This window comes from Cucumis sativus, chromosome 2, assembly GCF_000004075.3.
Source record: "Cucumis sativus cultivar 9930 chromosome 2, Cucumber_9930_V3, whole genome shotgun sequence".
In the NCBI taxonomy this organism is placed as follows: Eukaryota; Viridiplantae; Streptophyta; class Magnoliopsida; order Cucurbitales; family Cucurbitaceae; genus Cucumis; species Cucumis sativus.
Genome location: NC_026656.2, coordinates 4551053 through 4566011, shown reverse-complemented (window position 1 = coordinate 4566011; position 14959 = coordinate 4551053). Strand labels below are relative to the sequence as shown.

General features: G+C 30.7%; 2 protein-coding genes and 1 non-coding gene across 3 annotated transcripts; 2 read left to right on the top strand and 1 right to left on the bottom strand.

Moving 5' to 3' along the window:
* The first annotated feature begins 255 nt into the window (after positions 1–255).
* TRNAF-GAA lies at positions 256–328 on the top strand. Its single transcript has one exon. It is a non-coding gene; the product is annotated as a tRNA-Phe (tRNA).
* A 5160-nt stretch (positions 329–5488) lies between these two features.
* LOC105434720 lies at positions 5489–6115 on the top strand. The gene has a single exon (XM_011651818.2). It carries the CDS (start codon positions 5489–5491, stop codon positions 6113–6115), a length of 627 nt encoding a protein of 208 aa, XP_011650120.2.
* A 3443-nt stretch (positions 6116–9558) lies between these two features.
* On the bottom strand, positions 9559–14627 carry LOC101218014 (chaperone protein dnaJ C76, chloroplastic). The gene is made up of 9 exons (XM_004150282.3): positions 14229–14627; positions 13353–13481; positions 12268–12397; positions 11610–11730; positions 11154–11235; positions 10811–10864; positions 10320–10358; positions 10128–10230; positions 9559–9960 (listed from the first exon to the last, which is right to left on the bottom strand). The coding sequence occupies exons 1-9, from the start codon at positions 14439–14441 to the stop codon at positions 9830–9832; spliced, it is 1002 nt and encodes a 333-aa protein (XP_004150330.1). The 5' UTR covers positions 14442–14627; the 3' UTR covers positions 9559–9829.
* Positions 14628–14959: the final 332 nt, after the last annotated feature.

The window sequence follows — 14959 nt, the reverse complement described above, 5'->3', positions numbered from 1 at the left end:
ACAACTATTTCATAACCTATATTATTTTACAATTATTTCATAACATGTATTTCTCCAATTTCACCTTATTTTGTTACTGCTCTGCTACTAATTCCTAGAAATAAAGACTATGGGGAAAAAATAAAAAAGATTTGTATATTTGCAAAAATGCAAAATCCACCTCTACCATTCACCTTTTTACTTTATTATATATTCTTTGATTAATTTGTTTCTATTATTTTTATATAATATTTTGATTTATATATTTGACACATAGCGGGGATAGCTCAGTTGGGAGAGCGTCAGACTGAAGATCTGAAGGTCACGTGTTCGATCCACGTTCACCGCATTTTTTATAGTAATTTTTGTTCTACTCTAACAATATATATTATAGCATATTTCTAAATCTAACATTATTTATATCCATGAGTTATCAACATTTAGAATAATTATCAACGATTAGATAAAATAACTTACAATGACGAGGGTTTTCAAAGAGGAGTGAAATCGATAATAGGGGGTGTGGGTGGCAAAGTCGTTCAGCGAAGAGCAGTAGAGGAGTGAAATCGATAATAGGGGGTGTGGGTGGCAAAGTCGTTCAGCGAAGAGCAGTAGAGGAGTGAAATCGATAATAGGGGGTGTGGGTGGCAAAGTCGTTCAGCGAAGAGCAGTAGAGGAGTGAAATCGATAATAGGGGGTGTGGGTGGCAAAGTCGTTCAGCGAAGAGCAGTAGTGATGAGTGATGACAAGTGTCGGAGTTGGGCGTTCAACGTGAGCAAAGAAAATTTGGGTGTGACAAGGTGTTCAGGGAAGGGCGTTCAATGGAGGAAGGTGGAGGTGGCCAACTATTTAGAGTTTGTGGGCATTTGGCGTCTATAGGTGTTCACGAGAAGAAGATCGACATTGGTTGAGGGGGTCGGAGTTGGGAGTAACATGAAGAAGATGAGAAAAAGATGAAAAGAGCATATTAATATGCTATAATCTTAATACAAGGCTTAAATAAAAAGTCCTAAACGTCTTCTTAGTCTTCAATCTTCAATCTTCAATGATTACCTAGCTATCACCACAATCGTTTAGCTTTCAACCTGATATGACTTCAATCATTCTACCAACAATATTAAGGTCATGCTCTAGCTTAAATGTGAACAATTTAGAAGTTGATAGGAAGTTCAAAAGCAAATGACGTTCAAACTTTTATAAGTGACATTTAATCAAACACTAGGCTATAATTAAAGTGTTGTTGAATGAGACAGAGGAAGCAGTTAAAAAATGAAAAGAGTTTAGATAAATGAGAAGCGCTTACTTGTTACCATCTGACGTTAAAGCCTCTCATTTCTACACCTCAACCTATATAATTGGAAAGAAAAACCATTAATAAGGAGTGGAGCAAAGAAGCAAGGATGCTGCAATGTGCAAATTAGTTTTAATGTAGCTTCAATGTGATGATGGTTTTCAAAAAATTAAATAAAAGAAAGCCCAGTAAGGTTTATCATCTTTGCCCCCATCTTGAAGATTTAACATAGGAAAAACCTGAGAAGATGGAGTGAAAAGAAATTAACAATAAATGAATCATACCAAATAATAGAGATTAAACAAAGCATAAAACTATGAGACAGATACTTAAATAAGACAGTTTCAAATTTATTTTCTACTATAGGCTAGGCAAACTGGACACTTCATTTTTCAACCATATATGTTGCATCCTTCACCCTCTTCATTTTTCACCCTTTGAAAAAAATCAAAACTAAACAACTTTACATCTTTTCTTTCCAACTCACACAAAATTAAACAAACAAACAATTAAACTAAACAGTGAAGAGAGGAAAAATGTTAAGAGACTTAACTAAGCTTGATCCTATTAGCTCAGAAGATAGGCACGGGTTCCACTCCATAAATTGAAATGTTAAGGTAAACTTAACTAAGCCTGATCCTATTATTTCAGAAGATAGGCACGGGGTTGTGTGATGAGAAATGTCAATCCTGAGATTTATTGATCAATCTTGCAAGGTATAAAAAAAACCCTCTCAAAGTGCAAACCTATAAATGAATTAAACTTCGTTTCATTAATTTCATAAATGCAAACCTCCATCTCCCTCTCCCTCTCCCTCTCCCTCTCCACCCTCTTCGCCGCGTATCCGATAAAAAGATGTAATCTTCCGTAATCATAATTATATCATTAATAATGAGTTATGTACATAAACTAATAATTTATCTACCACTTTATTAAATATATATGGATTAAATGGACAAAATCTATTGAGATTGATTAGGATTTAATGGAAATTAGTATATAAAGAAACTTAGGCTCTCCTCTCTAGTATACTAAAATAATAAATACGCACTCTTTCTCTATCACATTGAGCAGAGATCCTTAACAAGACACAATAATTATTTTATAGTCATTATCAATTACTGAAACATGGAATCAAATATGTAATTTATTCTTGGCAATTTGACATAAATGATCTTGCATTAATCTATTATATAGATCTAAATATTCACGCCTAACACGTTTTACAACAAATATAATTGAAATAACTAACAATTCTACCTAGAAGAAAAAGAATGTCATCTCATTCAACTAAAACCACAATTAGATTTTGTGGAGTTATGAAGTTAGCTAATATGGAATAATAGGTTCGCTTTAAAAGAAAAAAATTCTATTCAACTAAATAAATTTTCTCATGCATGGTCTCTTTTTCTAAATTTGTAATTAATTACAAATCAGCACACAAATTAAATAACCAAAAGATATTTTCTTTGCATGTTGTGTAGCCATGGATTCTTCTTCAAGTGGTTATTTACCATTACCATTGAATCACTGTATTGGTTCAAGTTTAGGCCTATCGATCAAAACTTTTTCATTATCTTCGTTGTAAAATTTATGGTCAACCTTATTTTTAAGGACCTGTTTTCGACTTTAATCTTTATGGTGGAGTCGAGTCATAGGAAATTTGGCAAAGTTTCGGAGGAATTGATGGCGAAGATCTTTACTTTAATTTTAAATTTAGATTTAATTTATAAGTATTTTTAGTTTATTGTTTTTTTTTTTAATTCAATTTTGAATAGATATTTGTTATGTGTGATTGTTTTGTATTTCTAATTTAAATTTCTATACCTAGTTTTGGTTAAATAGTTTCCAAAATTATGAAATCTATATCTATCTAATCTCTAAATTTTTAAAAGTGTCTAATAAATCTTAATTTCTTTTATCCCTCTACAAGAGTTAGGTCTATAAATCTATCTTTGTTCTGTCTAATTATCACTTTAAAATGTTAAAGGTCACAACAAGGTTTGGCCTAAAAGTAAAGAAGATTTTTTTTCTTTTATGAATCCTCTTGACAATTCAATACCAAGAAATTCAACACGAAAAGCTTAGCCAAAAGAGTTCAAATTTAAGATTGTTTCAAAATCTAAAACAAAAAATAAAAAAAGGATCATACAAATAACATCAAATCAGAAGAAGCAGTTCACGTGAGCATATATTAAAATTTTCATACCTTAAATTTAGATTTATAATTTTCTTTATATTTCCAACCGTACTAAAGTTGATTTATATACTTAAACACGATCATAATTGTACAATAAATATGTTAGATAATCAAAAACATTATTATTCTACTTCTTAGGACACTCTTAAAACATGTGAATATATTTCTTTTTCAAATAAAAAAAAAGTATTTTATCATATTATAAAGATGATATTACAATTGAGACAAATTTATGAGATTCGGTTCCGGTTGATTTCAACCACATCAAAATTGCTTCGACTTAGTTGCAAGTATGAACTCAAATCTCAATTATTTGAAACTGTCCCTTTTAGTTTTAGTTTCTAAAAGGTTTTTTTTTTTTTTTTTTTTTTTATAAAATTTTCTTTCGTTTCTTTATTGTTAAAATTTATTTCAACGCTTGATTATCAATCATTTTCGCCAAACTAAAATTTGATTTATTTTATTTATAAAAAAATAATATGTTTTTGAATTGAAGTCATTATTTTTTTTAAGCTACTCACTTTACAAGTTGTCAAATGAAAATCTTATAAAAAAAAAAAGATTTTACACTTTGAAAAGTTGAAATTCCTCTCAACTTTTATAGATGTTTTAAAACTACCATGGGTTGGAGTATAAATTCTTTAGAATTTTCAATAAAAATTGGGGCTTGCAATTGTGCAGTGAATCAACAATAACTTGAAAGGGTGTTAAATTTAAATTTTCATTCAAACTATAAACAATTTCTACTTAAAGTTTTAAAACATTTAAGTTCAAAAGTTTAGAAAATTTCTACTTGAACCTAGTTTTAAAACATTGAAGTTCAAGAGTTTAGAGGAAATAATATTAAATGAAAAAGGTGAGAGAATGTATTTTTTCTTTTCTATATACAAAATTTAACCTTTTTCAAATTGGTTTTTGTTAAATTTGGAAAAATGTGTGGATGATGTGCAAAGCAAACTTATAATATTAGTGTAGGGGACGAATAGGAATCGCCCTTAAAAAAATTACTACAAAAAGTTAATGCCTTTCCATTGGTTGCCAAAACTTTTAACAAAAATTTCATACAAACAAAGTTTGTTGCAATTTTTTAAAATATTAAGTTTCTTTCTATCAACATTATTATTATATATATTGCCAACATAACCACTTCCAACCACACCCAAACTCCTAATGAAGGAGGGAAAATGTTATTAAAAGCATATCTTTGTAGATAAAGATCATTTTGATGGAAGAACAAAGTTACTATATGATGAGTAATTTTTGTTATAAATTCTCTTGAATAATGTGATAATTAAAGTGAATTCTCAACAAAAAGAAAATATGCTCAAATGAAGACCCCAATTTTAGCAAAAAAATATTCTCTATTCAAAAACTTTAAAATCTTCCCATTGGGTGAAATGAAACGAATTTACTCAACTTTTAATTTGATTATTCATTTTATTAAACTTTTCTATAAAATAGTTGAAATTAGAACATCTAATATAAAAAAAATGCACAAAACATTAATAGAAAATGAGTGACTAAAGAAATAGATAGAAAAGATAATTAAAAATAACTCCCTCGTCGTAAATTTCCTTTAACAATATATTATAGCCTCCAATAATTGTAGCTTTCAATGCAAAACACATTAATAATTGAAGAAACGTGCTTTATTAATTATACCCCCAACAATGTGCTCAAATTCAAGGGCAATAATCTAACCCAACCCACCACCATTTTTCATATATAAAATATTATCTTTATATTTTTAAAATGTTGATAAGTTTGACACTTGTATGCATCTCCTGCAATTTGATAGCATCATTTTTGTTTATCTTATTGGCTTATTAGAGTAAAAAGATCGTAGAGTTTATTGGGTACAGCCCCCTAAAAAGAAAATATATTTTATATTTTGTTAGTATATGTAGTAACTTTTAACTATGCCTAAACTTTTTTTATTTTTTTCTTCCTTATCTATATAAACTAATTGTTTAAACCCTCACTGTAATCTTCTCCACTCAAACATTCTCTCACTAACAATGGCAGCCGAAGAAATCCTCCCACTTTTTGATCTCTTCTGGTTCCAACGGGAAATTTTCGCCAGAAACCCGCTTTTGAAAACCCACTCCTCGGCGCCGGAAATCCACTTTCAGAGCCCAGATAGCGAGTATGCTGTAAGCTCCTCAATGAATTTCCCAGCTTCCAAAACCGCCGTTCACTCCACCAATAATCAAAAGCTTGAAACCATTGTTTCCAGTAAGGTAAGGGAATTTTCCGTTGAAGAGAATTATGAAAAGATGAAAATTATGGGTAAAGTGAAAAGGCTGAGTAAGAGTTTATCAGAGTTGGAATTTGAAGAACTGAAAGGATTTATGGATTTGGGATTTGTATTTAGTGAAGAAGACAAAAATGATACAAATTTGGCTTCAATAATTCCTGGGTTACAAAGATTTGGCGAGAAAAAAGAGGAAAAACAAAAACAGATTGAAGATGGAGTACTTCTGAAAAGGCCATATTTATCCGAAGCTTGGGAAGATGTTGAGAAAGAAAATGATAAGAAAAGGATTTTGATGAAATGGAGAGTTCCAAGTTTAGGAGCAACTGAAATGGATATCAAACATCATCTCAAATTTTGGGCTCATACAGTGGCTTCAACTGTCAGATAACACCAATCTTCTACATTTTCTTTTTACCATTTTGGAGTTAAATTTTTGTTTGGGTTTTGTTATGTGTTTGTTTTATTTGCTGTGTTTGGAAATTTGTAGGTTATTATTAATGTAGATATATATATATATATATATATATATATAGATTGGAGAATGTAGTATATGTTTACATTTTCATTTTTAGCCTTTGGGACTTTGAAATTGTCAAAGAAATAAAAAGTAAGAAATATTGGAGTATAGCTTAGCAGAGTGTGTTGGTTTGAATCTCTCTACCTGAGTTGTACTTGAAAAGTAAACATTCTTTTCAATTTTTGTAATAATCATGTCAATTTTAGTACAATACAATAACTGTATAGATGAATGATTAAACCTGCAGGGAGTAAGACATGTTGATTTCTATTAACTTATTTTCATTTTTTTCTATATCATGTTAATTTCCATTTTATCTAAAGGATAAAGTTGATAGCACCAAAAAATGTGCTATCTAATCCCACTTAATTTGGGATCGTTCTATAGTTTTTATATTTCAATTTGATTATTTTATAGATTTCGATAGTCATATAGAATCGAGTATAAATGAGAAAATGGAACTAAAACGAACCAATTCAAAGTCCTAGAGAGAAATTAGGTCAAAAGATTAAAAAGTTGCAATACTGCCACTAAAATGAGTGGCAAAATTGCGCTTTTTTGTGGCAACTAGTGTCGCAGATATAAATTAATAGCTTCATTTTTTAGGTCATATATTTTGATCCAGTGGTTGTTTTGGACATATAACCAATACTCATTCTCTAAAGTATAATATGAATAGTTAAATTGATTAGAATGTTTCTCATCTAATTAAATTGACTCATTTGATATTTAGGACCATTGGTTAGCTTTTTTAATCAATTGGACTAGGCATAGATAAAAAGTTAAAAATCATACCTTGATACCAATGATCAAAATTACATTGGACGATTTCATTCCTCTAAACTAGCACGTTTCATTCTATTACGTTTCTATCATTTACTTTCATGTCTTTACTTTTATGCCCGTTTGAATTTCAAACCGCACCAATCCCTCTCCTATTTTATCACTTTAAATTAATAATTAACTTTGAGAAACTAATCTTCATACTTTCTTATGGATCGACCCAATTTGACCACTTGTACTACTTAATAGTATAAGTAGTATTGATTTGTGGCTATTTAGAGACAACGAAAAAAACTACATAAATTTTTTTTTTTTATCAAAATTCAGAGTTAAAATTATATTTTCAAACTCGGAAAACATAAACCAAATATGCTTCAAATTCAAGGATATTCGGTACCATTTAACTAAAAATACATTAAATTATGTTTGTTCTTGGAGATCAACGAGTTGTTAAATTGCACAACTCAATTTGATAATTGATATATATTTGTCTCTTGAAATTAAAAATTCAAATTTCCAAACTCCCACTTGCCATATTAAAATAATTAATGAATATAATTTGAGTGGTTAAAATCACCTAATTTTTATGTCCATTTATTTTGGTGAGTTCTTGAATAGGAAAAAAAAAAACTCAAACAAACTCAAACTTAATTGGTATATAAATACATTAGTAACTACGAGATTTATGATTTGAAATTATATAAAGCTCTCGTTTAAGTTATACAAGAAAAAGCAAATGAAAATTTGCCCTCCTACCCGCAACGATGAGGTATATGAATTTACATCGCCTAAAGAAATTGCTACAAAGTAATTACACTCACATTAGTTCAAAACACAATGGAATGATCTAATAATATGCATGGTTAGTAATCCATTTAATTAAGATGTGGATGTATTGAGGAGTTTTGAACAAAAATTATGGAAATCATGATTGCTATTTAAATGGATAGATAGAAGTTGTTGTGTCACATCATCAATTGTTAATGTCAAATTTCTTCAATTAATTACAAAATAAATAAACAAACAAGTTTAAATATGTGGATGAGTTTCCTTTTCTCTCTATCAAAAGCATCAAATGATGATCTTCAAAGGAAAAAGAAAAAGTACCAAATGATAGGGGTGATATTGAAAGCATTCATGATAAGAATTAAGAAATATAATTTATTTCCCCATTGTTTGAAGAAAGTGGAAATACAATACAAAAGGCAATTTGATATTCATAATAGTGGAATTTAAAGGAATAAGCTCCTAATTCAATGAAAGGATTCCTATACCTTTAATAAATTGATAATAGTATACAAATAATGATAATTAATTATAATAAAATCATAACCAAACATTTCCACTGAAAATAAAATAAAACTTAATCATAAATTAAAAAAGATCCCATTTGCATTAATTAATTAATTAATTTATTATTATTATTATTTTGGAATTGTGGTGAATCACAAAAAAATAAAATAAATAGTTTATTTATAAAAATATAACAAAAAGATTAATTGATTCTATTGAATGGAATGAATTTCAGGATATTTTATAAATAGTTTGAATATTTTTAATATTCATTTAGAATATTGCTTTTATTTTTTATATAAAACACACCGCGTGAAAAACGATGGAATCATTGCTTCTCCTTTTCCTCTTTTAATCATAACCCTATTTTCACTCTCCAATAATTAAGTTCACTTTCAAATAAAGCTTTGAAAAATTGTCAAAATAAAATATTAAACATTGGAAGAAATTAACTTTCTAATCCTCTAAAAATATGCATATGAGGATCTGAGATTAAAAAATGTATCGTGTTTTAGTTTCAGTATCAACTCATTTGATTTTTAAAAAACGTCTTTTTAATTCTTGAATTTTAAGAAACAGATTTAAAATATCTTATTATTTATTTATTTTTTAAAATAATTATATAATATTTAAATTTTAAAAAAATGTTTTAAAGAGATTATTTTTAAAGGAGTAATTCAGTAAAAAAAAATTCAAAATATTTACGACCCGTATAAAGTATAAAAAAAAATATATGATATCACTAAGGTCTAAGATCAAGTATCTTCATACAAGATCGTTTAAATTTGAAAGTCACCGTTGTTTCAAATGTACAGAATCATGTAAATCTAACACTTCTATCTTTCATCTCAAGTCATCTTACACTTCTATCTTTCATCTCAAGTCATCTTGATGCATTGTTGGTCGAAGTAATTTTGGTATTCTAAATTGTACGCTACAGTAAACATTTAGCCACATCCAAACTATCTTCTTTTGTTTAGATTTATCGGTGAGTTTTTGAGAGACCAAAATTGTATGTAATCTTCAACAAATTTTACATAATAGTTTGAATGTGATCTTCAATAATGTAATTATTTAGATAAAGAATTGGAGGCCATACAATAAGATTGATGAGCAATGGAAAGACGTTAAACTTTTATCCATTTCTCGGTTTCAATCTCAACTAGAAATGACCCACAACAGCCAAAGAAAAAAAGAGCTAATGTGCTTGCAAAATGAATGAGTATTGTAACACACAATGAAGAAAATAATAAATCCCAACACTTTCCATGAATCAGTTCTGTCTATAAATGTTTTTACAAATAATTACACGTGGGAAGCAATTGAGCCTTGCGAGCTCAAATGCTGATGATTTTTTTCTTTTTAGTTTCGTAGTTACAAACGACGGAGGAAATGGGATTTTTTTTCTTTTTAATGAAATGACATAACTAATTATGTGGGACTATAATTAAAGCTGTGGAATATATATGTACGTATGTATATAATTTAATATTTACCTAGTCGGTCAGTTCAGTTGTCGCTGCCGGAGATCGACTCGGGAAGTTTGAAAGTAGGAGGTTTGTCAACACCTCGTCTAGAGTACTCTCTCCATCGTCGAGCAGCAGCTGCAGCTCTCTTTGCTCTTTCATTTGTTTCCTCTTCTGCACCAATTTAAAAACTAGTCTTACATCTTTTCTTTGAACACCGAATTAACATGTCCTTATCGATATTGATATTGATCAAAGGTATGATCCCACATAAGGAAGCAGACAAATTTTGAACTATAAATAAACTTAGAAATTAATGAAGATTATTAGTCAATCATTACCTGAATTTCTTTGATCTTTAGGCGTCCCCCAAAGATTGCTCCAGTATGAATCATCGGTATCGGAATTCTTCTTCTTTTTCGTCATCCTCACCTTTGCTTTTTCCTGCCAAAGATGAAGTTTGTAATGCTCCAGATATTAGAAAACAGAAATTAAGAGCAAAAAAATCATGTGCTCGTCAGTATGAAACCTACCAAGACTTTTGCTTGCCTCTTTTCCCATCGGGAACTTGCCTGCAACATTAGTAGCAATGAAAGAAGTTCATTATTATTATTATTATTAGAACATTATAAAGTTAGAAAATTCAAATCACGTAACTCTTGGTTGTTTTTGTTAATACATCAACATATCAGTTAATTACTTATGCTCACTTTAGCAAGAAGTTTAATTCTAGTACTTAGCAAATGGAGAGTTCATAATCTGAAGTAAATTAGTGTTGGATAGATTTCAAACTCAAACCCGAAAACGTAGGATAAAATAGAAATTTATTGGAGTTGGTTAAAATAGGCATCAAATTCTATAAGCTAGAAATTTCCAAACCAACGTAATTGAATAGGTGATTTTCTTTAAATTAATTTATAATCATGTTTATCAAACACTAAAAACAGTTAACACCACCTAATCAATGATTATACGGAGGATAAATAAAAAATCAATCTCAAACACAATCTTAAAATGTTCATACCAATCTAAAAACATCCACAGCTGATGATCCCATTCCGGACAGCATAAATGCAACCTGACCATAAACATTCCGATTAGAAATCTTGATTTCTCAAAAGAAGAAACGGAACCCCTCCTCTAGAAACTGCAAATTGCTTGACTATGCATCCAACTTACAAGTCTAGTTCGAAATCGAGAGGAAGGAATTGATGAATTGTTCAAACTTACCCTTCATAAACAGTCCTTTTTAAAAACAATAAAAAAAATAAATAAATAAGGCTTCTCATAGATAAAATGAAAAGAGATGCACAAAGTATAGAAAATCTAGGAAAGACACAGTTATGAATATTGCTATGAATTCATACATTCACTCTTTCCACCCTGCGCATTTCATCTTCGAGCAGAGATAATTGTGCAGCTGATGTCCAATGGATGCAATCGACTGGACTGGCAAGGGAGGAGAAAACATTAATCAATGGTACCATCAGGCAGAATTTAAAGCCCGAATATGAACAATCAGTTAATCGAATAGGCTGACAAATGCCCGACGAAAGAAGAGAAACATTTCAAATAAGTAGTTGAACTCAAACCCGTGGTATGAATGATGGATATCAAGGAATAAATTGGTCAAAGTACATGATCTCAACCATAGTCCTCAACTATCATTTTCTTAACTAAATTATAGCCCGAATGCCTGTACTATAGTCTTGAATTGGAGTACAACTCAAAAATAAATTTAACAATACCCACGCTATGAACCTCAAAATTTGGAGAATAGAAAACAGTCAGTTCAGAGTCAGATTGCTATAGAGTGAGCTTACCAACTATCAATTGCTTCTTGGACTCGTTGTTGATTTCCACACTGGCTGTACACACGAGCTCGTCCGAAATCTTCTTCAATTCCAAAGACATCAGGGGCCACATTGGCACAATTTTTGCAGCCTGGAAATAAGTGAGCAAGATCTTAGATGATTCAACGTTATCATCGCGGAGACCGAAAGAGCAATCTATTCAGGTAGATTGTTAGGATATCACTTCTGGTAACCAAATTGGCAGGTTGTAAACGACTTTGAAATGTTTTTTGTGCTTGCAAATGCTTCAAAATAATGTTCTGAAGGTACTTATGAAGAAACTACCCGAATCAAATAGATGGCAAAGAGCAAATCATTGCAACTTCGAGAGACCTAACCATTAGTTTGGAATAACTTTTGAAGAGAAAATTTAAAATTATAATAATATTTATTTTAAAAAAAGGTGGAGTCAGAGTGAAAACACATCTTCACAAATGGGAAGAATTAAGAAGCACTAATTAACTGTTGATGATGTGTTATTTGACTTTTCAATATCTAACTAAATACTCTGAACAGTTGGAAAAGTAGTCTAAAAGCACATTTCACCTATCAAAAAATCATCTCAAACCCATCACACCAAGAGAACTACAAGGGTAAAATAACATACGGAAAACTCTCAGGCACATACCTATACAGCTGAATTCATCAACAAAAGCAAGATCCTTTGTGCTTGAATCGTCTATAAAAGGGTTAATTGCAGTCAAAGCATATCCATGAATTTCATCATAAACCAAACGCTGGACTGGGTCACTAAGCACCTGCAATGAAGCATTTTTATCTATGACAAGGGTCGGGAAAAAAATCTTATGTTCTAAGATTAAAATGTGTCATCTGAATTTGTTGATGAAAAATTGTTTAAATAAAAAATATTATTGTATAATTCAAAATTGGATTCCCACATTGCTTAGAAAGCAAAATAGAAGCTCCCTTAAATACCCAGACTTTAAGTTATGGGTTTGGGCTCCAAAGGAGTACCCAAATTTCAGAAAGGGTAAGGAGTTAAGCAAATGTGAATTTGTCAATATCTTTACACGTTTGCCGCAGCCTGTCATATATATAACACTTCCTTTCTCATTTGAAATTATCGAATTTGAGCAGGTATCCTCTTAAAGAAGACTCAGCCATACTACTAACGTGTTTCCATTTTGCAGATTTATGTTCACCTCCATGAGGGTGCATGAGCAACCCCCGACTTATATGAATAGATTTTTTTAGGCATTTGTATATATGTATGTATCTGTATGGGTGAGTCCAATCTATAAGTTTAACATCACTTTCCACGCTTGTACTTTCATTGAATAAATAGTTTAGTCCTAAACTTTAATTTGTAATGATCTACTTCTCTACTTTCAAAATTATAGAGAAGTAAATCATCAAAACCCCAATAAATCTTAGTAACAATTTTGCAACAGGAAATAAAAGTTCATAAACTAAAAATTGTTACATGCTATGATTCAAGTACAAAATTATTAACAATTTCAAAGTACATAAGTTAATTTGTAATAGTTAACAAATTGAAAGTATATGAGTTAATTCATTACAAATTAAGGTTGGAGACATATTATATATTGTTTCCGAAACCTCTCCTACCCGTTTTTTTTTAAGTAAGGTGGATTTTTCTTCTACTCTATTCATGATTGTTTCCAACTTGATTAGTCGTAGTATAAGTACAAAGCTTAAAGCATTTAGCATCCTTTGAATTTGAAATCCTACCTCATAGACTTCATTGATGAACATGCAGAAATTCGTGGTGTCTTGATCATCACCAGTCAAATCTGGATGGCACTCTTTCATACAATTATAATAGGCCTTCTTAATCTGCTCCGGGCTGGCATCTGGAAGCTATAAACGACAAATAAAACCAGTTCATTACAGACACTAAACATGTAGTCACAAATTCATATGGGAAAGAAAATTGCAGAAAGGAAAAGGAAAATATAATCAGCCAGAACAAAGCCAGTGCAACAAACACCATGAGAATGTAACTGGATAAGAAAAAAAATACTTAAAATGTGTGTTTGGTAGAACTTCCATGCCAAAGTAGTTTCTGTAGACTACAATCTACAGTTGTAACATACATATAACATTATAAAATTTTAATTTGATACAAATGCACGTTTTAAAGTTTAGGGTGCGTGGATTATGTAAAAAGTGATCTTCAAATAATCGGGTCAACTCGACATCAATAAACTTATAATATTTTAAGATAAAAATATTTTAAAGAAAGATACTTAAACTAAAAGTACTGTCACACCCGCCCCACCCTTAATTCTTCATTTAACTTGAAGACATTATCAAGAGTATTTAACAAAGGCTTTTAAGTTCAGCATTTAATTACAAGTAGGCTTTCCAGACATAGCAATAGTTATAAGTACTTTTTTACAATAACTTCTAAACTTATGAGGATGCAACAAATCGTAAGCATATCTCTCTCATCAAGGAATCAGAAATCATCATTCAACAGTTTAAACAGTTCAAAATCGGGAAAGAAATGTAACATCAAGAACCAAAGAAAGAAAGGGAGAGATAAGGCAAGAGATTGCAAGACGAGAACACAATCCAGATCGAAAATAAAAAGAGGATATATACCAATCCTAAAACAGCATAATAATCATCGGCAACGGACTCCGTGGATGCGGAATCCCTTGAGGCGACCTTCAAACTGCCGCAGTTCCGTCTGCCAGGGGCGCGGCCAAAAGAAGGGGTAGGCTTAGGAAGAGAACGCCATGGAGTAAGAAGAATGGGAGGTTGAGATTGGAGTATGATGGTGTCTGTACAGACAGGAGAGAGCAAGTGAGCCATTGGAGAGTTTGAGTTTTAGTTGAAAATGAAGTAGAAGAAAATCAGGGGGAAGGGGAGGGGTAAAAATGGAAAGAAGATTGATTTTGTTAGGAGATATTTGGAAATTATGAGGAGGAAGAAATTTTGACGTGGAAGGTTTGGTGATGAGGTGGGGGATTGTGAGCCACATGAATCTAAAGAATGTGGAGGAAATTAGATAAATATAAGGAGGGGTAGAAGAGGCGGGAGTTACGTAGAAGCAATCCACGTGTCGGCTTGTGGATAATTGTTGCCTCACGTGCTATGCTTTGTGAACCGAACCAACCTACTTCGGTTCAGAACGGTTCGCCTCTATTCTGGGCTGGCCTTAATACAACAAAATTAGTAAGTTTTCTTGGGCTGGCCTTTGATATAATAAGGGTCAACTACAAATATAGCAATTTTAAAGTTGTCATTTTTTAAAATAGCAAAAATAGTTTTCTTTTTTTTCTAAATGGTAAAATAAAAAAAATATACAATAAATAAGAATTTGAAAAAAC

Bases quoted from the DNA above. Each gene is read 5' to 3' on its own strand.
- LOC101218014 (XM_004150282.3), bottom strand. From the start codon at position 14,441: ATGGCTCACTTGCTCTCTCCTGTCTGTACAGACACCATCATACTCCAA. The intron at 12,398-13,352 runs GTAGGATTTCAA...GCTTCATTGCAG, and splicing joins TCATCAATGAAGTCTATGAG to GTGCTTAGTGACCCAGTCCA. The intron at 10,359-10,810 runs GTATGAACATTT...CTAATGTTGCAG, and splicing joins CTGTGGATGTTTTTAGATTG to GCAAGTTCCCGATGGGAAAA.
- LOC105434720 (XM_011651818.2), top strand. From the start codon at position 5,489: ATGGCAGCCGAAGAAATCCTCCCACTTTTTGATCTCTTCTGGTTCCAA.